This window comes from Triturus cristatus, chromosome 8 (genome assembly GCF_964204655.1).
Source record: "Triturus cristatus chromosome 8, aTriCri1.1, whole genome shotgun sequence".
Taxonomy (NCBI): Eukaryota; Metazoa; Chordata; class Amphibia; order Caudata; family Salamandridae; genus Triturus; species Triturus cristatus.
Window position 1 is genome coordinate 1,118,472,721 of NC_140591.1, and position 25,213 is coordinate 1,118,497,933.

The 25,213-nt window shown below is 44.4% G+C and overlaps 1 protein-coding gene across 10 annotated transcripts in view; it reads left to right on the forward strand.

Moving 5' to 3' along the window:
• TFDP1 (transcription factor Dp-1) overlaps positions 1-25,213 on the forward strand; it is a 392,616-nt gene that overhangs the window by 56,293 nt on the left and 311,110 nt on the right. For all 10 annotated transcript variants that reach the window (XM_085622724.1, XM_085622729.1, XM_085622731.1 and 7 more), the window contains exon 3: positions 21,559-21,625. In XM_085622724.1, coding sequence (XP_085478850.1) covers positions 21,559-21,625 — 67 coding nt within the window. The remainder of the gene's footprint in view (positions 1-21,558; positions 21,626-25,213) is intronic.

Below are 25,213 nucleotides of genomic sequence, written 5' to 3' on the forward strand. Positions count from 1 at the left end.
GTAATATATATTTATATATCTGTTATCTATAGTTAGACGTCTATTTTTTATGCATATAATCTTTGCACTGTCTATACTACTATCTGGCTTCTTATGTACCTTGTATTATTCTGCTACCACTGCTCACTACTCTTATTCAAGCATGTGAATCTATGAAAGACACCCCAATACTGGAGAAGAACAAAAGTTACTTACCTGTAAACTGTGGTTCTCCAGTATTGGTGTCTTTCATAGATTCACATGCGACCCACCCACCTCCCCTCAGAGGCTCTTCCTTGTATTTGACTTTGTCACTCTTGTGCTACGAAAATCTGAGAGCCTGAGTCTCTGGGGAGAGGGTTCTAGAGGGTGCGGACACCTGATTGGCTGGATTTGACCTAGAACAAAACGACAGTGATTTGTTATAGAAGTGACAAGTTGTCTATCCATGAAAACTCTGTGGTTTTTTCTTTCCTGTAGGCCTAATAGGCTTAGGTTATTACTACATTGCTTTGTTATGTACCGTGGGACTCCCACTTCGACGACGGGGAATATTCAAGCATGTGAATCTATGAAAGACACCAATACTGGAGAACCACAGTTTACAGGTAAGTAACTTTTGTTCCTTTGCATTAATGAACCATAAATACATGTTTGAACAGTGTTAACACATGGACACACATATTACCTTAACTGTAGACAATACCCTTCCTTGATCCATAATGTGGTACTGTAAACTGGCAGCTAAAGGGTTTGTGCTGTAGGGGGTTGGGCCTACTTGTCCCAAGGACAAAATAGACATTAAAACTTGTTGCCCTTGACCCCAAACAATATGTCCCGGGCGTCAGGCTATAGGAATTCCACATCCCTGGGCTTATCAAAAAAGGAGCTATCTGCCCCACTACTCTTCATCAAATTGAATGGGGGACAAAGGTCGTTTATCAATTCACGCAAATTCAACGAGTGGTTGATCTATCGTCCCTTCAAGATGGAGGGGATCCATCTACTTCGAGATGTCTTGCGCTTAGGGAACTGGCTGATGCGCCTGGACTTGAAGGATGCTTACGTAGCTATTTCCCATTTTTCCGCACCACAGGCGTTTCCTCAGGTTCATATGGTGAGAACAGGTGTTTTAATTCACAACCCTTCCTTTATGCCTCTCCTCTGCACTGTGGTGCTTCACAAAAGTTAGCCGACTGGTCGTGAAACATCTTGTGGCCCAAGGGATACACCCGATACCTAGACGATATGCTCCTGTTGGGGCAGGATCCTAGTCAGTTGTCGGCGCACGTGCAGTTAGCAATTTCCTTGCTGGAAAACCTTGGCTTTGTTATTAACGAGAAGAAATCCCTCCTGACCCCATCCCAGACAGCAGTATTCTTGGGGTTTGTCATAGGCTACCTTTTAGTCTTCCTTTGAGGAAGGTGTTCAAAATCAAGCATGAGCTGCGCATACGTTTGCCAAGCAGAGGGTGTCTGAGACAGATTGCCCTCTTGGTGGGCCTGCTGTCGTCATCTATCCAGGCGATTTTTCCAGGCCCTTTGCACTTCTGTGCTCTTCAGCGCCTCAAGGCGACACACCAAAGGAAAGGGGTGTTGTACTCCCAAATGGGTACCCTTTCAGAGTACGCCCGCGGCGAGATCCGTTGGTGGCTCTCCCACATGGAAGCCTGAAACAGCCAAGCAATTTTTGACTGCGCCCCAGACCTCATGATAAGTCCAACTCCAGCAGATCAGGCTGAGGCGCTCGCTGCGGAGAATTTTCAACTGGCGGCTCTTGGTCCCCTTACGAGCAATGTTTGCATATCCACTACCTTGAGCTGCTGGCAGGCTCATTTGCAGTTTGCTGCTGGACACTAGACAGAGTGCAGTCCTGTGTCCTCTTGAGAATGGACAATTTTTTGGTTGTCTGTTACATAAATAATCTGGGAGGTACTCGGTCCAAGGGTCTGTCGGTCCTAGCAATCTGGTTTTGTCAGTTCTGCCTGGACCATTCGGATATCGGTCACGGCCGAATACCTCCGAGGGCAGGAGAACATGGTGGGTGATTCAGTCTCGCCACTTCAGAGTCTTTTGAAACTCCAGCCTTGGACATTTGCCTTTCTTCAAGAGAAATGGGGCCCTTTCTAGGCATATCTCTTTGCCTCCAGTTTGGACCACCAGCTTCCCAGATTTTTCAGGTGGAGACCGGATTATCTGGCGACAGCGTTGAATGCCTTCCTGCAGGACTGGCACATAGATGGGGGCTACGCGTTTCCCCCGTTCCCGATGACCATAGCTTTGGTCCAGATCAGACGCCAATGGGCAGAGCTGGTGTTGATCACCCCGATTTGGAGAGCACACATTTGGTTTCCGATTCTTCTGAAACTTTCTTGGGATTCTCCAATCCCACTCCCCCTGTTTTCGACTCTCCTCAATCCAGATCGGAATTCACATCAGATGGTCCTTGCAGGGTCACTTCAGTTCATGGCATGGTGGATTACAGGGGATAATGGTAGATCCCAGGCCTTGCGTCCCAACCTGAGGACCTCCTGTCTAAGGCATGATCTGAAGGCACAATCAAACGCTATAGATCAGCTTGGAGCAGGTGGTATCGTTGGTGTATGCGGAGGAACATCGATCCCTTGGGCACCGATGTTGTGGAAGTCTTACATTTTTTTGACTGACCTGGCTCAGAAGGGTCTGGCGTATCGCTCTATCAATACCTTTCGCTCAGTCATCTTGGCGGGACATGTTCCAGTAGAAGGGGTGCCGATTGAGGAACATCCTTTCGTGGGCAGACTTTTACAGGGCATCAGGCTATCCCTACCTCCGGAACCACGGTACTCTGCCCTTTGGGATGTTAATAGGGTTCTAATCGTGTTTCTCTCGTGGTAACCTAATCTGTTCTTTTCAAGGAAGAAGTTATCTGCGAAGCTCGCAATGTTACTCTGCTTGGTGTCTAGCAGGAGGTTGTTGGATGTTCGAGCCCTTGGCATCATGGAAAGATTCATCTTTCCCTCAGGGGTTGCCTTTACGGTGACTAGACGTACAGAGTCTAATACCAGAGTCATTGAATACCCAGCTTTTCAGAATCCCCCAAGTTGTTTGTAGTGGAGTGTCTCAAAGCCTATGAGTAAATTTCAGAATGGGGAACACCAGCTTCTAATCACCCTCAGGGAACCTCACAAGACTGTATCCTCCAACCATAGCTCGCTGGTTGGTGCATTAGGTCATGCAGGAAGCGGGATAGAGTTTAAGATTTTTGGGGTGCATTCTGCCCGTGGAGCAATAGCTTCTAAAGCTTTTTCCTCTGAGGGATTGATTGGAAGACATGATGAATGCAGCTGACTGGTCTTTGGGCTCTACTTTTAAGTGGTTTTATTTTAAGCCGGTGCTGGATATGGCTTGGCTAGTGGTACGTAAGCTTTCAACCAGCGTAATCCTTGCCTCCCGTCCTGACATAGAATGAAAAATGTCCTAGCTATCCTAAAGGAAAGTTTCAATTCTACTAAGGACTCGGAGGCGAGGATTATCCCATCCACGGATTATGCATTCTGAAAACCCTCTGCGTGACTTGTAAGTTATGGTTTTGACTAACTGCACATGATACAATGCTTCTGGGTTAAACCTTAAATGAATGGCTACTATGTTGGCTACAGTATAGTAATTTTGCATTATTGTGAAAGCTACATTGTTACTGCTTAAGGGTTGTTGCTTACCTACTGTATTTTTTGCAGGTATGTTATGTCTGACTACTTAGTGGTCTTATGAACCTGGTAGAGTTCAAATTATTATTGTTACCTTGTTCTCAGTAATGGACAATGGCAAATAGGAGTCTTGAGAACAGAGCTGTGGCGTGACTTGCATCACGAAAGAGGAGTTGGTGACAGGAAAAGGACTACGTTGGAGAGTGCTGGCCTCTGATTGGACCTGCAGCATTTTGGGACTGTTGGCTGTTTTTTTTTATTTTTTAATAAATTGTTTTTATTAATGTTATGCTTAACAAAACAGAGACCGCGACATACCATGCACATCTACGTCAATTTATTTGGCAATCAGAAAGAAGTAGCGCCGTACCTACGTACTAGGAAGATCCCAGCAATCATTTGCAGTACTCAAAAGTAAAACATGTCAATTCCCATTATAGCATCAGCCACCCTCAAAGTGCAGGACTCAAGAAGTAGCGAAGGTCCAGCAGTACGGGCCGGCCACAGCAACGGGCTTGATTGGACAGGGTATGTGGACCATTACCCCCCAGCATCACGTCCGGTTCAACCAAGCTAGCCACCCTACTCTTTTTTTATATAAGGCCCAGAAGTTCTTCGGGTGGTTGCGAGGTGGAAGCAACTCACTATAGTTTTCCGTCTGGGTGCAGCAGTAAGTCATGTCTTTGGACCACTGAGCTATCGTAGGCGTAGGGCCACGAAGCCAGCACATAACCACATATCTTTTTGCTATTAATAATACCATATCAATCAAGCGTCAGACAGCCTTAGGAAGTGATTTAGAATAACCAATCAGTGCCAGAAGTGGGTCAGGGGCGAGCGTCATCTCCGTGATTCTATTGAGTTCTGTGAAAACCTGGACCCAGAAGTGGGCAACCCCCGGGCGCGTCCAGGCTAAGTGGAAAAAATCTGCTGCGTGTGCACCACATCTTTCGCATTGAGGATCATCGCGCAGTCCATATCGATGTAATTGTTCCAGCGTATAGTACACCCTATTAAGGAATTTAAAATGGACCAGCCTATGCCAACCATTCAGCAAGACCTGTTTTGTGTTCATGCAGCAATAGTACCACTTGTCATCAGTAAGGTCTATCTGTAAGTCATGCTGCCAGGTCAACCTAGCCTTCGTGTATGTATTGCCCCTGGCTGCCATTGAGATATTATGTATCCTAGAGACCATCCTAGTAGGCGTTTTTGCTTTAATAACCGCTGTCAGGGCCATCACCTCAGGGGGTTCTGCCATATCGTCACTCAACAATTCCTTTAGAGCATGTCTAAGCCTGTGGAATTCAAAATGAGCAAGGGGGAGGGGGAGGGCTCATCGCCCACTATTTCCATCCATGTGTGTGCTATCCCATTCTGAAAGAGATCCCCCCCCAGTACCTGAACTCCAAGAGACTGTAGCGCAGCAATAACGCCCCTATCTCTACATGGCGCTAGCCAGTTGCACCACTCCAGCCGGGGAGTACAGTAGGTTTCCTGCCTGTAGAAACAGCAAATATTGCTAGGCATGCACAACCGAGTTAAGGGACTGTAAGATGCCCGTGCGTCTGTCAGGCGTCGAGAATAGACATGGGGGATGTTGACTGGTCCATGTATCCAGTGATCGGCATGGGAACTTTGGGCGGCCCGGTAATACAATTCCAAATCTGGTGCTCCCAGACCTCCCATAGAATAAGGGAGCGTCAATGTTTGCCAGGCTACCTGCGGTTGTTTGCGCGCCCATGCCAAGTGAATCATTAGGGATTGAAGACGTTGGAAGACCGTACGGGGCAACACATGGGAATATTCAGAAAGAGAAAAAGAAATCCTGGCAGTATGATCATTTTCATAAGAGACACTCTGCCCATTAGTGACTAGTGGAGGCTTATCCAGCGTGCGACGTCCTCTTCCAATTTGGCAATCTACACCCGATAATTCTCTTTTAAAACCACCTCGGAATCTGTGTGCAGTTTGATCCCCAAATAGCGCACCGCCTCCGTGTTCCACTGCGGGGGATATTCCGGCTCGATGGGCTTTGTGGTAGGTGTTAGGGGGAACATTACGGATTCGTGCCAGTTAACTCGTAGACCTGACAAAGAGCCAAAAAGAACTATCTCTTTCAAAACCGGTGATAGATTAATATCCGGATCACGGACATAGAGCAGCGTGTCATCCGCGTAAGTGGAGACAATTAGTCGATAATTCGGGAAACGTATACCTCTGTGGCTGTGGTATTCCCGAAGGGTTCCGCGACCAGGGCGTAAAGAATAGGTGACAAGGGGCAGCCGTGCCTCTGTATTCTTATAGGTTCCGTGACCAGGGTGCCAATTTTGATACGCGCTGTGGGAGAGTGATACAAGACCGCAATAAGTTGTAGGAACACCTCACCAACCCCCATACAAGCAAGGACATGTCGCAAGAAGGGCCACTCGACGGAGTCAAATGCCTACTCCATGTCTAAAAATACGGCTATGGCAGGGACCTCCGATCTAGTATGTTGTAAAGCCGCGAAGACCGTGCGGAGGTTATAAGTCAAATTCCGACCAGGTACAAAGCCGGCCTGCTCCGGAGCTACCAAGGTCATGATGAGGGGCAACAGTCGGTTAGCGATCAGTTTAGCAAAGATTTTGGTGTCCACGCTCAACAAGGACAGCGGCCTATAAGAGGTGCAGTCTTCAGGTGGCTCACCCGGCTTAAGGATAGCGACAATGACCGCCTCCCTCATCGTAGGAGGCATCGCCCCGGAGGTGCATATGTCCTCAAACAGTGTGAGCAGGTGTGGTAAGAGCAGATCAATGAAGGCCTTATGAAAGGCAACTGTGAGACCATCACCTCCCGGCGCGCTGCCCGCCCTCATACCAGTGAGTGCGAGCAGTATTTCATCACGTTCTATCGGACGCATCAGAAACTCCTGATGCCAATTAGACAGCCACGGGATTTTGATATGCTCTAAGTATTCAAGGATTTGTTCATATGGGCTACTACCCGTGGAGGAGTACAAATCAGAATAGTATTGTCTGAACTGCTCCGCTACTTGGGCGTCCGTCAGAAAAGAATCCCCCGGTAGGGGATTTGATGTCTGGGATCGCCGAGACAACCGTGCTCTGCCGCTGTAGTCACGCAAGTACTGCTCCCGGTCGTTCCAAAACCCCCCCCCCCCCCCCCCCCCTTGCCGTACATGCAAGCTGTGGCATATTTCCCGAGGTGTTTAAGTTCCGCATCCGCCTCTTCATTGTATTCATGCAGAGTCTGCGCCAGTTCTTCACGAAGCACGTCATCCGGATCGGACAACAACGCGGATTCTACCCGTTTGATCCTGCGCTACAGATCAGATGACCTGGCACGTATCGATTTAAGGACCCACGCATGTTTAGAAATAGCGACCTTCCCCCCCCCGTATATACACTTTAAAAGCTTCCCATACTGTCTGGAAAGAGTCTACAGATCCCACATTTACCTCGAAATACGTCTCAATAGCTGTAGCCTTCTCTGCCGTGAAGGCTGCGTCTGTAAGGGAATAGGGCGGGAAGCGCCACATGAAGGGGGGTACCCGCGGTTTAGAAGCAGCAAGCACCAAAAAGAAGGGGAATGGTCTGAATATGTACGTGGTAAAATCGTACAAGACTGTATGCGAGATGATAATAGACGAGAAGCAAACCAGTAGTCCATTCTGGTGTGGATATTACGATACGCCGAATAATGCGTGAACCCACCCTGTCCCGCATGTCTAGTGCGCCAGACGTCGCACATGTCTAATCAAATCAAATGTTTTCCACTACATTAGCCGAAGCGGACACCCGCCCATCCGGGCCGTCCGACCTGTCCAAGTAGGGTGTCTGACAAAGTTGTTATCCACCCCCCCCCCCCTCCCAGAACTGGGCCGACGGGTGGGAAATGGAAAGATCGGTCAACATATGGTAAAAATAATTAGGGCCATAAACATTTAGTATGAACACCTCCAATCCCTTACCGTTGCATTCAGTAAGCACATATTGCCCCTCCCTGTCTGTCACTAGGGGTGATAGTCGGATTGCCTTCTTGGGATTAACCCACGTCAGTACCCCTCTAGCATGGCATGTGTGGTGAAACCGGATGCGTGTATTACCCAGGAACCCTTTTGTACGTAGGACCGAACTGTCCAGTGGCAGGTGCGTCTCCTGTAGTAGGGCAATGTCTATGTTGTGTCTGTAGAAGTAACCCAGCACCTTCCGGGCTTTCCTAAAGTCGTTCAGGCCACGCACATTCCACGCAAGTACTGCTAGCGTGTCCGGGCCGTCAGTTTGGCATGTGGTAGTGTGATCCGTCATGAGGGGGTTGAGTATACGAACAGTATGGAACATGTTCTAGCAGGTCTAAGCACCAACGGCACTTCCCTCCAGGAGCAATCACAACAGTGAACAATACATTCCCCTACCCCTACCCCCCCCCCCCCCCCCCGCCCCCCCCCACTTCAGGCCAACCCCAACCTGGCCCGAGGACAATACCTCCCCTACATGAACATGGTGATATATAGTGACAAACCTTGGAAGTCTCAATTCACCAAACAGACCCCTTGCTCCCCCCACCCACGTCAGACCAACCCCAACTTGGCCACGGCACAACCCCACTAACCAATAAGACCCACCCTCCCCCACCCCAGAAACAGTAAAAACATTCCCCTGTGTGCTTCACGCGTTGGTGGACGTTGCTCAACAGACCGACAATAGTGTTCAACCAATATCTACGCTCCGCACACCGTCAGCAGGATAGTATGCCATTGCAATGTAACAATCCCCACCTGTAACAGCAGAGATTCCCAGTGGGCTGTTCTGTACAAAAGACATCAGTTCGAGAGATCGCAAGTTCCTGAGGCCACCCAGGCCGACCGAGTCCAGTATTCCAATCCCACTCCATCTTATGTGACCAGACTCTCAGGCTGTGTGATATCGCCACTGCACCCCCTATACATATCGCTCCCAGCACAGGCCCCGAATAATTGTATCATGTCATAGTGGAAGCCGGGGTCCAAGGATAGACCTAGTAGCCCCCTATGGGCGATATCGAGGAAACAAAATTCACAGTCCAAAGGACCTCCGCACAGTCCCCGCTCCCTCCATCCCATCCACCCAGGCATACTTATCACAAAAGGATATTCAACTAGGTCTGTCTTGATCTTCCAACGAGCCACCCTTCTCCTGACAGTAGCTTCTCCGGGCTATGTCTCTTCTCCTTCGACCATCCTTTCATAGCCGACTGCAGGGCCTTTGGGTCAGTGAAGAAGTGGAATCGGCCCTGCCTGTTGACGCGGAGTCTCGTCGGATAGAGCATGGCATAGTCTATCCCCTGATCTCGAAGCTGCCTCTTCAGTGGGGCAAAGAGCTGTCGAGCCTCCTGCACCCTCGCTGTGAAATCCGGAAACAAAGATATCGTGTTCCCCTCATATCGCAGTGGTTGTTTCTCACGGGCCAGCCTCGGGGCAACGTCCCTATCTCGGTAGTTGAGTAATTTGGCGATGATCGGTCTAGGGGCAGCACCCATAGGTGGCCGCGGCCCCAGCGAACGGTGCTCCCTTTCCACCACAAACATCTCAAAGAAGGAAGACTCCCCAAGCAGAGTTTTGAGTAACCTTTCGATGTAGAGTTCCATGTTACCCGTTTGTGTGGTTTCCGGAAGGCCTGTGATGCGCAGGATACAGCACCTAGAGCGCGCCTCCAAATCTTCAGTTTTGTCCTGTAGGAGCTTCAGAACCCTGCCCAGCTGTTTGTGTTCCGAGTCTAAGGCAGTCTGCGCCTCCTCAGTTTCCGTGAGCCTCCGTTCCGTCATGTCGAGGCGCTCTGCATGCTTGTCCAGCCTCTCCGCCATACGGTTCATCCTGTATGAGAGCGCGTCCATCTTGGAGCCAAATGTCGTGATTCGAAGCCCCCCCCCCCCCCCCAACTGCAGATTCTTTTCCATAGTCAGTAGGAGACCGCGGATGTCGTATCCAGCGTCAGTGTCCGGCTGGTCCCGCCCTCTAGCGCCGTCTTCGGACGCGTCGCTGGATTTAGACCGCGTCTGGTTGAACGACAGCCTCAGCTGTGCCTTATCCACCTTGCCCATCTTGGCCACTCTGGGTAGCAACACACAAACCACGCCTCGTCGTACCGTAAGTATGCTCCAGTGCAGGAAGGCGAAGGCCAGGTGTCGCAGCTACTAAGGGCACGGACTGTTGGCCATTTTTTGTTTTTACTAGTACCAGTGTTTCATGGGAAATGTTTGTTTCTCAAGTTTAAAATGGCTGCTATCATTAACAAGCATTTGCAATGCAATAGGTCTCGCATTTATACTAGTTTGAGCTATTGGCATTGTAAATGACAGTGCCTTTTATTTATGTTTTAAAAAAACCAAACTTAATTAAAAAGCATTGTCATTTACAATGCCAATAGCTCAAACTCGTATAAATGCGAGACCTATTGCATTGCAAATGCTTGTTTTTATACCTTGCGCAATAATTTTACTTTAAGTTTCGGTTTCAATTCTCCGTTGCCGATCTGGGTAATAAAGCTTTCAAGTTTGGGATGTTTCAAACGTGCTGGGTCCATACGCACAACGTGTTCATGCAGATGCATAACTCAGCCTCCAATTTAACGTGTGTTGTTAATAAAAACGTTGTGGCGCTGTGTGGTGTCCAGTGGCATGTTCACTAATGTGATACAACAGTGCGCCCTGAGCGTCACATTAACAATGGGATAATCTGACGCCTGACACAAAAAGTAGCTGAAAGCGGGCACACCTTGTTCATGCTTCATTAGGCATGCCCTGTGCCTGAGAGTGCTGCGTTACAGGCAGCATTTTTTTTACCTCCTCCATCTCATGCTAACGTCGCCGATAGAAGTACAGACAGCAGCAGAATGTTCTCTGGGTCGTCTCTCAGATGAGCATTGAGAACTCCTCGTCCTTAAGCGCAGAGCGCTTTTGAGGATAGCGCAATTTAAGAACTTTAATTTAACAAGGAGCTTTTGATTCTTCGTGTAGACAAAGTTCCCGTTTGAGAGTTCTGGACACAAAACTGGCGTGAAGTTCTGAGGCATTGGGTGTGGGCGGCCTGATGAGACGTTCGAGGGCGCCACATGTGGTAGCAGGGCTCTGTGGTTTGTTAATTGTAATGGCGGATTTAAGGGGGAAGAAAAGTGAGTTTTCTCTGCATGCATAATAAACAGGCCAATGAGCGTCTGTTGGCTGCTGACGGGGGTGTGTGGGGGGGGTTGCGGGGTGGTGTTTTGTAGCTGAGAGGAAGGGGTCACATCAAAGCGGCCGTGCGGCCCGCGAAAGTGAAAGCAAACGAGTGCTTTCAGGCCTCCAAATGGTGCGTGCGCCCGCCCGACGCACATGCACTGTATTTGGAGGCCTGAAAAGCCACTGTTTGCACTTCCAAAACTCGCTTACTATAAGTCTCGCCAGAGCAGCGCTAAAGCGCTGTCTCAGGCGAGTATAATCCTTGCCTCCTACTCCTTAATAGAACTGAAACTTTCTGTTACGATAGCTAAGAACTTTTTCATTCTTGGTGTGTTAATTCTTTTGCTGCCATTCTTCCTAGGGAGTCAGTCCGATGCTGTGGTTGGTGTGTAATCTGCAAGTCTAAGATTTTCAATGCGGCTAGGGTGACTATAGTTTAGCTTCATTAAACTGCTAAATTAAGCACCAGGGTGTTTTGAAAGGGCAAATGTGGTGGCAAACACAATTTAAAAACGTGTTTGGTAAATTGTGACCACAATTCTCCGGCATAGTCCAGTAAAATTTGTTGTAGCGAATTGTTTGGTTATTATATAGCTACTTTTTTGTGGTGGTGTCCATTTTTAAGAAAAACATGTTTAGTGTTACAATTTTTTTCGCAAGCATTATTGTTACTTATTGGAATCTCTTGTCAGCAGACACACTTCACTGCTAGTTATTAACATATGGTGAACTAGAATTGTCTTCGCATTCTAGTAAAGTATTAACACTGCACATAGTCGATCTGGAAAATAGCCACCTTTATGACACAATTCCATTTTACCTCCTTCTCAATTTATTTAATGCTTAATAGGGTTCATTTTCTTTCCTTTTGTCTCTTATAGTCTGCCTCTTCTGAGGTGAACTTGAGCAGTGCTAAGCTTTTAATCAAGGCAAGTGGCATAGAGTGGATTTTTAAAATAAATTATGCTGGCGGAACCTGACTAGCTCAAAGAATAAAATATTTTGTTCTGTTTCTCTGCACTAAATTGTATTCTTCAGTTTTATTCCTATATATATGTTTTCTTTTACTGTATTGAAAATAATCCAACATTTTATTGGCTCAAGTCTTAAGTTGGCCATTAAGTTTATTCAACATCAGTGTTGCATAATCGAGCAAAGAGAGGGAGAAAGAAAACCACATTACTTTTATTCGTTTGGTTTTCTTTGCAAAGTAGTCTTCTCTTGCACCATACAGTGTTATTCAGTAATTTGTTTTACTGAGAGATGCTACACTAGGGACATATATGGTGAATCTGAAAAATATGACGAATCTGGGTGCAGAAACAGCATTATGTAGAATTTATGGCTTTGTGTTCCTTTTGTAATGTTGGCGAAGCAATTATTAAGTTATGCCTTTGCTTATACAGTTATGATCTGTTCACTTGTATTATTTAGGTTTTAAAGCGCAAATAGTCTGGTGTGAAACAGACATTAGTTTGTTTTATTTATTTGTTCTTTAGAGATGTAGACCCTTGAAGTTTAGGTACCCTTGTTCTAGGAGTGGGTGATGTTGTTCTCAGTTTGTTAAACTACGACTTTGACCAATTTAGTTTGCCACCTTTTAAACTTGTATGGTTTTGGACCCCAGTGAACTATAAACAAACAATTTTAGGATTAAATTTCTTTATTGATTATGAACACAGACACTCAACCACCGCCTACGTTCTGCTGCTTTTGGGACAAGTGACATCAGTATATTAGAACTGTGAATCCAGCGGGATAGGTGAGTTGCGAAACGCAGACGAATATTAAAACATAGCAAACGTTTATTCCCCCATGCAGCAAGCAGTTAAATTTTGTGGTCACTTTGCTCTCGAACACACACAAGCACTACTCAAAACTCAAGCTGAATCCTTGCGACGAAGTACTCAAATGTTTTCAGGAATTGTGACCTCTTTAATTCTTGGGACCAGTATGACATTGAGTCCCTTGCTCACTTTGCCACTGGATTCAAGCAAGCCTGGCAGAAGATGGCTGAAATGCCAGAAACCGGTCCTAGGAAGCTTGTTTCCGGTCCAGGGAAGACATGGCTTGGCAGTTCGGGCTGGACTGTTCCCATGAGGCACAGATCAGATTGGTTTGCATGTGGCCATGTCTGAACTGGTGTGGCAGAGTGGGCTAAAGAACGGTGATGGATCAAACCCGGATCTGTTGACTGGGTGTGAGTGTTTGATTGGTTCTGATGCTCCGTCCATCACCACCCCTTTTTGTATGGCTTTGGTACACCTGCAAATTAGTCACCCCTTCCTGATATGGACATTGAGACCTTTTCCATTTCCAGCTCATCCCCTCTTTTGATAAAGCCACGCTTTATAATTGGGTGTGTCCTCTTCGCTCCCCAGGCCCAAATAGTCTGTTTAGCAGCATATGACTGGCCCTTCAGAGACTTCAGTGGCTATATGTCTTTCAGTAGACCCCAAGATAGTGTATGCTGGCGGTCTAAGAAGGTATCTGTCAAGCATTGAATCAATATCATCTGTTGAATTAGCCCACAAATCATTCAAGTTTGGGACAATGTCGGAGAGACCTCGGGTTCCTGCACTTCCTCCAATATATTCTTTCATGCAAGTGCCTCATTTCTGTATTCTGCGAGGGGTGTAGTACCAGTAGCTGGTAACTTTGATTAATGTTTCCCTGACAGCTGAGCTGACCCCACTTTTGGATACATGATAAATTTCATTCAATTCTTTTTCTGTCCGCGGCCTCCCGAGCTCCATCTCCCAGCTCTTTTGACCTGCTGTTTTAGTGTACTGTTTGACCCGCATAAGGAATCTTTAGCTTTCGTTTGAAGAAGTTTGTCAGTGGTTTTACACTGGAGCGGTCACTCGTATGGAATCGCGCTTCTCGAAAAACAGTCTTTCACCTCCTTCTGCGTGACCCAGAGCCCTAATTGCAAGTGGTTGTAAGCATTCTAGTTCCTTTATTTTACAGCCTTTCTTGATTTTCTCAAAAGATTTAAAGCCACCAGTATCAAATAGATCTGCTATTCTTTTGCAGGTCATATTATACCTCTTCAAAAGAGGCCTTTGATCCAACCCCGGGGAATAATCAAGGTAGCCTATTGATGGTATTGGAGGCGAAGGATAGGTTGAAAGGTGTTTTCCAGACACTGCCGAGTTCCAAGAGGCCACAATGGCCCTAGTCATGGGTGAGGAGTACACCCACGGTTTATGCTTTCAGAATATCCAAGGAATCTTCCAGATCTGGTCTCCAACTGTCTGTTGGTCCATGAAGTACCAAGATTTTTCCCTGTCTTCTCGACTCCATTTTACTCTTGGATCTTCGTTGGGCTGCATGGAAGTAACTGTGCACTTGCTTGAGACCAAGCATTCTATCCTCTACCATCTAAACCGTCTCGGTTTCTTACCTCACCATACAAAATGAATTAATGTGTATTAATTTCTTTCAGCACTTCCCTTGGAGGCTGACAAGGGAGGATCTGTGCTAAATATAAAAACCTTTCCACTGCTGTCATTTTCCTCTGAAATTCTCCCAAGCCATGACAAGCCGTCTGTATGCCAATTCCGAATGTCTGCCTTGAGGGAGCCTGAGATGGCGTCATAGGTGTCCTTTCCATATTGTCTAGGGTTGCAAAGAATTTAACGCCTAAGAAAATAATATATTTATCTGCCGAGGTCAGTGAGAAATGAGTGTTTCTGATCGCCTGGGAACATTAAATTAAGTATTTGAGACTTCTGTTAGGTTGCTTGTGAATCCCCAAGCTTGTTCAAATCTATTGATTTTTCTCCCAGATTGGCAACAAGAGTATCAAGAGTCCCCACCATCAGGAATTTATCTGCATACAGCCAAATCTTGTGTTCTTCCCCTCCCATACGGATTCATCCCCAACATCTCTCTGGGCACTGATATTGCTTGCTAATGGCTTCATATAGAGAGCAAATAAAAGAGGTGACCACTGACAACCCTGTCTAAACTCTCTCTGAATGTTTGATAAGTCTGATGCTTCTCTGTTGACGTATTCCCTGAAAGCTGGGATTCAATACCCACTAGCTATCCAAGTCATGAACCTGAATACAAAACTATAAGATTCCAAAGTTTCCCAAAGGAATGGCCAGTGCACTCTGTTGAATACTATTTCTGTGTCAGCTGATATTTCTGTGTCAGCTGATGGTATTAAATTGTTTTTCTTCGCTGTCATTTAAATATACCATTTGGAGCTTATGTTAAGTATATCTTCTGAAGCATTCCTAGCGGGGATGAATCCGGATTGATCTGGATCAACCAGACACTGCATGTGTGTCACCAACCTCCCAGCCCGGATCCCCATGAAGAGTTTTATGTCTATATCAAGTTGAGAGATTGGTCGGAAGGACAAACTTGAAGTCATGTTTTAGCAGTACTATAATAGAAGCCTCTCTCATAAATTCAGCCAGCAGGCCAGAGTCGCAAAAGGAGTTATAGCCGAACTAGGATAGGCACTAGTTGGTGACATGCCTGTAAAACCATCAGGTCCATGTGCTTTACAGGAATGTAATTTTGAGATGCCGGAGATCACCTTCTCCAGCCCAGTAGGGCTGTCTAGCAGAATAGCCTGAGTGAGGGATGTGATATTTAGGTCCTAGAGGTACCTTTCGGCTACTCCATTCTTAACAATCTGGGCAGAGTACAGGTCGTCATAGTAATATCGGAAGACCTGTCCAATATTCTCATCCTTAGAAGTCAGAAGCTCTGTACTGGTCCTGATGGCAGTGACCATTTTGTCCTTTACTTGGTCCTAGAGTGGGACCACAAGCAAGTTGCCTGCTCTATTCTTACCCTTGTAGTATGTCTGCTTAACCCTGAGGAGAGTGTACTCTGCTTTATTCATATCTAGTAACTCAAGTTTTGCAAATACCCTTCTAGTTGGTACCATATACTAGTGCGCTTTTATTCCACCTACTAATTCTCTGTTTGCCTCCAGCTTGCCCCCCTGTTTAATTTTGCTGACAAAATCAGTTGTCCTCTGATATAAGCTTCCCATATTAAGTGTTCCTTAATGGTATGGATCTTAGCTCTCTCGCTCTGTCATTCTCTTTAAGGAATACCTCCAGAGCTGCAGCTATTTAAGTTGTGTTCTTCCTATGCAGTACATTTTGCACAGTTCGCATCTCCTGACTCTGTTCTTGGTTTCGGAGATCTGAAAGGCTGCGCATATTGGTGCGTGATCGGACCATGTTTAACCCCTATTTCTACCTTTACTTTTTCCAGCAAATGGGTTGACCCTAAATAACAGTTGAACCTAGCAGAGTAAAAAGTATAATCCTTTTCTGCAAAATGTTTGATACTCCAAATATCTATCAGGACTACATCACGCATCCAGGCCTTACACCCCACGGGGAGCCCTTCCTGTGTGTTCCATAATCAACCTCAAAACAGAGAGGGGACCTTTAATCCAAAGAGGTAAAGCACCAAATAGACCAGTCAAAAAAAAGAATTTCCTCTCTGGTAGACTCAAACACTTCACTTTGCTCCACACCACTGTAATCACACCTTATCACCAAAACATGAACTCAAAATTAAAAAAAGGGGATAATTACATAAATTCAAAGTGGTCTTAATGTTATTTCAACAATTTATTGCAATTATTATTAAAACACACAAAAAAGACAATTTCATTCCTAAAAAACAACCATTTGTTGTATGCACATTTGAAGGAATATAAAAAACATCCATTACATCAGGTAAGTCACATGAGACGAGCATTAAAATTTGATTAGAAAAACAACAAAGTGGGAGAACACATTAGACAGTAAACTTGTGTCATTACACATCAAACCAGTCTGTAACAAATCATTTGTAGCAGTCTGAATATTTCAAATATTGGTTTTCCTTCATCTTACAAATGTCCCAAAGATCTACTGTATATAATAATTTTTTTAAAAGGCATCTATGCGTTTTGGTGGGTACTAGCATATGACAACCACCTTCTTCAGGAAAAGCGTTATCTTCCATCTACAGTTTGTTTTCTTCAAATTTTATACGTATACCAACTCCTGGCCCACCTCAAAAGGAGTCTAAAGAATCCAATGTTGGAGGTAAACAATAGTACCTTCCGAACACTTCACAGGGATCTGTGTTCAATGTATAACAAACCCCTATTATGAAGATAATGTGCACAAAGAATCAGCACCTTCACTATTCTTCCAACGTCAGACCCCTCAGGCGAGTAGGGGCATCAATGTCAAAGTTCCAGATTAAAATCCTCACTCCACTTAGGATGTAATGCATGTTGTTTTTTTATATTCTTTTCAATGTCTATACAACAAATGGTTGTTTTCTTAGAAATGAAATTGTCTGTTTTGTGTGTTTTAATAATAATTGCAATAACTTGTTTAAATAACATTGGGACCACTTTGAATTTATGTAATTATCCCCTTTTTTTATTTTTAGTTTGCTTTGGTGATATGTTGTGATTACAGTGGTGCGGAGCAAAGTGAACTGTTTGAGTCTACCAAAGAGGAAATTCGTTTTTTTGACTTTGTTCCATAATCAAGTCGGATTGGTCTGCCCAGTAGCCATCACAAAATTGAAGTCCCCACCTATTAGTAAATCTCTGTCCAGGGACTGTAAAATCACAGGCAATGTCAACCGTAGAAATATACTTGACCCTCATTGGGCACATACACAGAGACTATTGTGAAAGTTTGATCTCCCACTTTGACTCGAGCAATGACTCTTACCTTTCAATCAAGAACTATCACCTTAACTGAGCCACAAAACTGCTTGACAATAGTATCACCACTCCTCCCTACGTATTGTCAGGGAAGTGGAATTGCCATGGAAATCACTTTGTTTTCAAGCGTGGCCAGTCTTCTTCTTTTTTTCTTTTTCTCTTTCTTTTATTTTTTAATAAAGCTAGTGCTTTTTCTCTAATAGACAAATGTGACTATTGGAGTTGTGCAACAGGGAGAGCACCAGTAATCCGTTTGCGGGTATTATTAGGGCCTCAGAAGTTTTAGAACTTTGGTGAATCTCCTGTTATGGCTTCAGGGATTTGCAGACCGCCAACTAGATGTATGTACCTTCATGCACCTGCGAGATAGGACCGCATGTTGGGGGCTGTCAACATAGGCCACTTCATGTTTGGTGTTATATACTTCTATATACCCCCCCCCCCCAAAAAAAAATTGCACAATCTGAACCCTCAACATTAGAATACATACATTGTCTAAGTGCCTAACTTCATTCTCCCACTCAACCTCTGGTGAGAACTGGATCTTGGAGGAGTTAATTTTTTACCTCCATCTGGTTGAAAAGCTTCATTATGCCATACAGTAGCACAATGTTACCACCCCACCCAGAACACCCCTGCAATGGCAAACAAATGAATTTGACTTGCCCACATAGCGCTAGATCACCCCCCCCCCCCAATGCACCACACCACCCCCAAAATCTATGCATGAGGCTGTGGTCGGCATGACTACACCCCCAAAGCAGCTTGCTCCGGAATACCCCAAAATGTCCACTTTGTCAGGGCTGGCACTCCCACTACTTTTCACTCTGCCAGGGATCCAAGTTAGTTCCGTACACTGATGCTCCAGTGTAGGCCTTGGCAGAGAAGATGTGCGTCCAATCTGCCATCTTGAAAAAGATACAAAATATATGCTCCCTCGTAGCCTATCTATTCCTTATATCAAAAGACTTAATCTCACTCCACTATTCATACATTCTAGTGTTCAGGAAAGATGTCTTTCTTGGTTCTTGACAAATCCTGCTGCTCTCTCTATACAGATAGCAAATTGTGTCATCGATGATGGATCCGCACATAGGGATTAATTAAAGAATACATTTCATGCTTCCTCCCCTATTATTCTTACCCAGAGCGATTGTCCTCAGTAAGTGCACAATTCTATATGTATTTTTCCTATAGACCAGTGCGAGAAGAGGCCGAAAGTTTACTAAAAGGAAAATATCACTATTGCTATCTGCTATCTGTATAGAGAGCGGCAGGATTTGTCAAGAACCAAGGAAGACCTCTTTCCTGAACACTAGAATGTATGAATAGTGGATCTGTTCATATTTTATAAATCCTCCAACTCTGTGAGTAATCATGAGGATCTGGTTGATAATGAATAACATGACTTGGCACATTTGAAATGAATCTTTTAGGGTGAGGTGTTCTATCACAATTCTTCCTTTGGGATAAAGCTGGTCACTACTATGTAGTGGTTGTTCTCTAATATTGGTGGTTGGTATTCTGTAGTTTCCTTATGTTCACATTTCTTTGTTGGTATGGATGACTTTTTGGGCTCCCATTTGTGATTAGTGGGAGTGGATAAATTGTGTGGTTGACTCTTGACCTGAGACTTCAGTTATGTTTTCAGGCTCGGTCCAATCAACGACTGATGATTTTTAACTTGGGGCTAACAACAGTGACTTTTTTCATGTTAGTTTAGGTCCCCTGGTTGCTGTGAAATTGATGTGGGCATCTGGAAAGGTCCTGATGAAGGTGGTCTAACTACTCTTCATATACCGCTGAAACGCGTGTGGACCTGATGCTTAGCCTTGTGCTTTGTATATAAGAATCTATCTGGTCGTGGAGGTTTATTTGTCATACATAACCTCCCCCTTACTCAGATGCTGGTTGTAATGAAGTTTGTGAGAGTGTGTATGTGTTTGAATGGTTGTGATATGGATGTATTTATTTTAGTCAGTCCAGGGGTGGTTGTTTTTCTTTAACTGAATATGTGAATTGGTATTATGTACTTTTTTGTATAAGTCTGCATAAATAGCCTTTTTCTATTTGTGAAAGAATATATGGGTGTAAAAATAAAAATTAAAATGAAAAACTATAAGGTATACAAAGCAATTAAATAATGAAAATGTAAAGGTTCACTGTTGTGTTTATATGTATTGGGTATCCCAAGTGAGATTAAGTCTTTTGATATAAGGAATAGATAGGCTAAGAGCATATATTTTGTATGTTTTTTGGTTTTTCTCCCTAGCCTGAAAGTATAGCCTTTAGAGGGGGTCCCCTATATTTCAGCAGCAATCTGCCACCTTGACCCATGCCATCTTGACTCCATGCCCAACAAACATTTGTAATCTGGTCTCTCTGCGCCTTAATAATATCACCTCTGACCTGGGTGGAGAACCTTGTAGGTGTTTATATTTTTGCTAAAATCATTTTTAGGGCAATTTAGTGGCTTTTCAGTCCTGGTTTTTGACTTTTGCCTCGCTTTGAATTTGGTACACAGTTTGCAGAATGGGAGCTTCCTCTAATTTGGAGAAAATGATTGGCAGCTCCTTTTTTTTTTTTTTTTTTTCTGGCTTGTCAGCATAGATGTATGAAGACCTTTTAACAATTATTTAAGATGTACATAGAGCGGTCTTTGGCTCCCACACAGAGGAATATTACTTTCTCATCTCATTCTATTGCCGGTTCGTATAGCTGTCCTCTCCCTATGTTGTGCTAGTACTGCAATGCAAGAGTGACTATTTTATATCTCTAAAGTACCCAGAGTTTTCACACTTTTTAAAATGTGTATCATATAAATGCATCAAATACAGATAAGTAATTTTTTTTCTAGTGCAGCAGGCGATAATATATTAGTAATTACTCTAAATGTAAGGCAGACGATTTTCCAATTTTTTTTTTGTTGCTTTCAACCTTGTGGAGAGCTTGTATTGGTCTATTAGAGTCAGTTGTTTAGAGATGTTGGTCTGGTAGCCTAATCGGAGTCCCTCGTACATATAGGCACTCGGAGCTTATTTAGCTTTTGATCTTGATTACTAACAATCGTTTGTGAAAAGTTGCTGTGTGAGCACCTTATGCCTACCTTTTATACCTCCACACTTGTATGTAGCAGGCTGTACTTTCACCATCTTTCTGCCACCTTAATCGCAGTTCCTGCTTAGAGTGTGGTTTTAAAGTTGGAGCGGATTGATGTGTGTCAATCAGCTGGTGCTCGCAGACTTACTAAGAATCAAGAAATGCTAGCTGTTGTGTATACATTGCAATACGTATAAACCCTGTTTATAATTTTGTCTTCTTTAGCCTTGACTTGTCATCCATTTTGTTTTTCTTTCTCTTCTCCCTTTAGACATTCACATTGTGGCCCTTTGATTGTGTTTATTTTGTGTGCTAGGTTTAAATTTAACTTGAGCTCGCTTTAACTTAGCTGGAGAAAAAGATGTTAGCACCATTTAACACTAACATAGCAAATGAATTGGAAAGAAAATTAAATTGTATATAAATATCAAGTGGCTTATAAAATGCAGCTTGGAATGTGTTTTATACCCATGCCTCGTGAAGCCTTACTTCGCGTGATAGTTGCTGGTCTACTCATGGTCTTGTCTGGTTTTTCCTGTTGTCATTTCCAGCACATCTCGAGGGAAGCCGTGGCTCAAAACAAGCTGCAGTTGGATAGTTTTGTCTCTAGAGTATTGTCTATTTTCCTCTTGTAGAGCAGTAACTCACTGAGGCCTTTCCAAGCAATATTTCCTGTCCTCTGTTTGTTTTCATGTGCTGAGTTTATCACAAACTTCTTTGCTATTTCGTTCACATCTTGTGTGTTTGATGCTCAACAGTTTTAACTTTAGGTTGGAAGTACTTGTCATTTTTTTTGTGCCAGGGGAAGCCATAATGTGCTGTTTGTATTTTTGAACCACATTGATGCAAACTGTTACATTTTGAACATGCTTATTTTCTCCAATAGGGTGGACTAATTGAAGCAAATGGCGAACTCAAGGTGTTTATAGACCAAAACATGAGTCCTGGAAAAGGTAAGAAATGGGTGTAGAGATGGATGTTTGGTGTGTCAAAGGTTTTCATTTATTCACATTTTGAAGTAAGAGTTGTGCCTGTAGGATTTGATTTGATTTGCTTCATAAAGGGATGATTTATGAAGCCTGTTAAAATAAGCTTTGGAATTAGGACCTTTAACATCACATCTAACATATGGAAACCAATGTCACAATTTCTTTCCGGTGGTTATGTCAAGTATGTGAAATATGTTCAACGTAGCAAATACATGGATATACAAGTATGTGAAATATGTTATTTAGGTCAACTATTTTGCACATGACTATCGCCAGAATCTGAGTCTCACATGCTATTATTTGTCACGTGATAGCAAAATATTGGTCTTTCGAGAAGTGCATAAACTGAATAAGGGGCGACATACACCCTTGTTGAGGTTTTAAACTATGTGTGCAGTTAATATGGTACACGACCTGTGTGGCCTCTGAAGAACAATTGAAAGTCATAGGCAGTTACATCACAGCAGCTGGGAAAGAACAGAAATTAGTGTGGAAACCTTACAACAGGGGCTTTTGTCTCGGGTGTGTGCTAGGCAAGGAGAAGCGCCAACCCCACTAATCGTGTGCCTATTTAATAGTGCTTCCTGTATTTAAAAATGCCCAAGGCACATGCTTTCAACTTGTGGAGATCCGACGCTCAGTGACTTCCGGCAGGGTGTCATGTATTGATTGCTGGTAGCTTTGTTGGACAGGACCATAGCATATGTGTTCTCACTTCCATGGCCTTGAGTGTCCATGGGCTTCTTGACCACTGTGTGATCTCAAATAATTTCATACAATTTGCCGCAATTTCCTGGTTTGCTGCCAGGAGCATTTTTGATAGAACTGGCCATTCTCATATTGTAAGGCCTTCCCATTGCTATGACCTGAGGCCCAAGATCATGTGTAGTCCAGGCATAGTATCTGGGAACCCTTCCAACTTCGTCATATGGCTTAATATCTCTTTGCAGTATTTTTTGATCTCTAAACAAGACCATAAAACATGTACCACCAATTCCTCAAACCAACTCCCCCTTCCCCCCAAACACTTATAACAGTTCAGAAACATGTGCTCAATATTTACAAGGGCTCTGCTACCAGATAAATATTATTATGATAGTTACTTCTAACCGCAGATTACTCACCTTAGAATACTGCCCAGGCAAAAGACTGGATCGGGAAACTTTATCCAACAATGCCCTCCTACTACAATGTTGTGCTGCTCCAGGCTGGCTTCATACCACCCCGAAAGTGACAGAGTGGAGCTACATATAAGCGTTCTGATATCAGTTCCTTTCTTTCCACTCCTTCTGGTGTGGATCCAGAACTCTGCTCCCTAATATGCCAGCCTACCGAAAGCTCCTTGGAGTTAAACCCAGTGTGCAAGGGTACCATGTCCCCTTCTAAAACTACAGGCTTCTCACCATGCTGCGACTGTAAAAAAACAAATGTCTTTTGTGGACACGCAAGTTGTAAGTTTGTCCCCAAAGGGTCCACGGGCGCGGAGCCAATACACCAACTGATCCCGGTGTGGGCAGAGTTTCTTGGGCCATCGACAGCGCTGCAACAAATCAAGGCCTTCAAAAACGCAATGCAATAGATTCTCTGTGTTCATGCTACTACCTCTGGCATGCCTTAGGGCCCCAAAGAAACGGCGGGCATCTAGTTCATGCCAGCGAAGCCCTCCCAGGCACCATCAGCTCTCTTACGACTTGCTCAGAGTCCCGCACCATCCCTGGTACATAGGTCTACTCCAGCTCCAGGATCTATGCCAGGCTGCTCCCACTCGATACCGGTACTAGCACCACCGGTGGTGAAAGAGGATCTGGTGCAAATTACGATGTCTCACCCCAAGCAAGGGCACCTGTCCTCCCAGTCCCTTACCCACTACTGCAACTTTCATTAAGCTGCTTTAGTTTTACCTTAGCGGTGCACGCCCCCCCTTTTGGGTGCAGCTTTCAGTATTTCCTTCCAAGGTGGCAATCTATCTCATTTGACAAATCGGTCATACAAATTGTTCAGCATGGGTTTTTCCTACCCTTTACCTTTTAGCTACGTCAAACTTTCTCCCACATCTGACCGACTTTGAGGAGCACTTCTCCATTCTGTTACAGGAGGAGCGAGTGTTCCTCTCCAAAGGTGCTTTTGGGCAGGTTCTTGATTCGCAAAGAGCAGAGGTTTGTTACTCTTGCTATTTCATTGTGACAAAACGGATGGAGGCCGCCAGCCAAGGAAGGGCCTTTGACCTTTAAACACCTTTCTGTGGAAGGACAAATTCAGTATGTGCAGATCTTGGCTGCTCCGGATTTATGGAACTAGATGATATCCTTGCATCAGAAGGATGTGTATTTTCATATACCTGTCCCGAAGTCCCACGTATGTTACCTGCAGTTTAAGGTCGGCACTTTGTTTGCTATGTTCTCCTTTGGCCTCGCCAGCACCCTTTGGGTGTTCACAAAAGTGATGTCAGAAGTCTCTGCAACATCCGGAGGTTGGGGATACCAGTGTCTTATATCTCAATTACTTTCTTTTGAAGACTAGTTAATCACTGCTGCTGTCTTGGTAAGTGTGTCCCATACCTCAATAGATGGTCTAATTTATGTTCGATCTGGAAGATCCTGCTCGCCTAGCTTGTCTAGGGAGCAGCATCACCTCATAACAGGGTCTACATAGCCATTTCCCCGTCCATTAATGTCCAATATTTTTAGTTTCTTGGAGAGACCACTCTAAAACATTTCTGAGTTTAGCTGTATGTAATACTTTCGATGTCAGACTTGCCCAACTTTACACAGACTTTCCCCTAGTCTGTATCAATCTACTTGAAATTTGTAGTTTTGTCAGATGAAATAGTTATAAGCATTTTGTAGTTACCCTAAATGTTGTCTAGGAATTAACATGGGCAGGGACTGGGGATTAAAAAAAAAAAAAAGTATAGCGGTCTCGAAAGGATATTTATTTTCACTGCTGCTATCCTGCCCATCAAGGAGATAAACGAGGGACTTGATTTTCTTTATAACATTCTGGTAGATAACCATGTAGCAGTCTTGTAGAGTTGAAGCTATACAAATGCCTTTGTTTTTTTATGCCTCTTCGCCCATTAACGTGATGACCGGACTTTGATTCTGCTTCAGAGTTGTTGGCTCATTTTAATACCCTTTATATTTCTGATTTAATTAAACTAATGCAAAAGCTGGATACTTCACATTGTTGTATGATTGAAACTACTGCAGGGGTCAGTTTTTGGGGGCTCGTCTAGCTCATACTAATATATATTGAAATCCATACTTCAAACCTCTGGAGTATGTCTGATCGTTTGAGTTAGAGGCTCGATTGAGAGTTCAGAAAGGAGTGGGGATAGAGGTCAATCCAGTCACATACCTTGAAAGAGGCAAAACAAATCTTAACTTTATCCCCGTTAATTACAACACATGCTGGAGGGGTTTTATATTCTGAACACACACACAAACACCCCCGCCCCCTCCACCTTTCCCAATACTTTCTACTGCTCTCACTAAGACTGGACCTCCTAATGGATTTCTCAGTGCTGTACCAAATGTCTGACTATTTCTTATG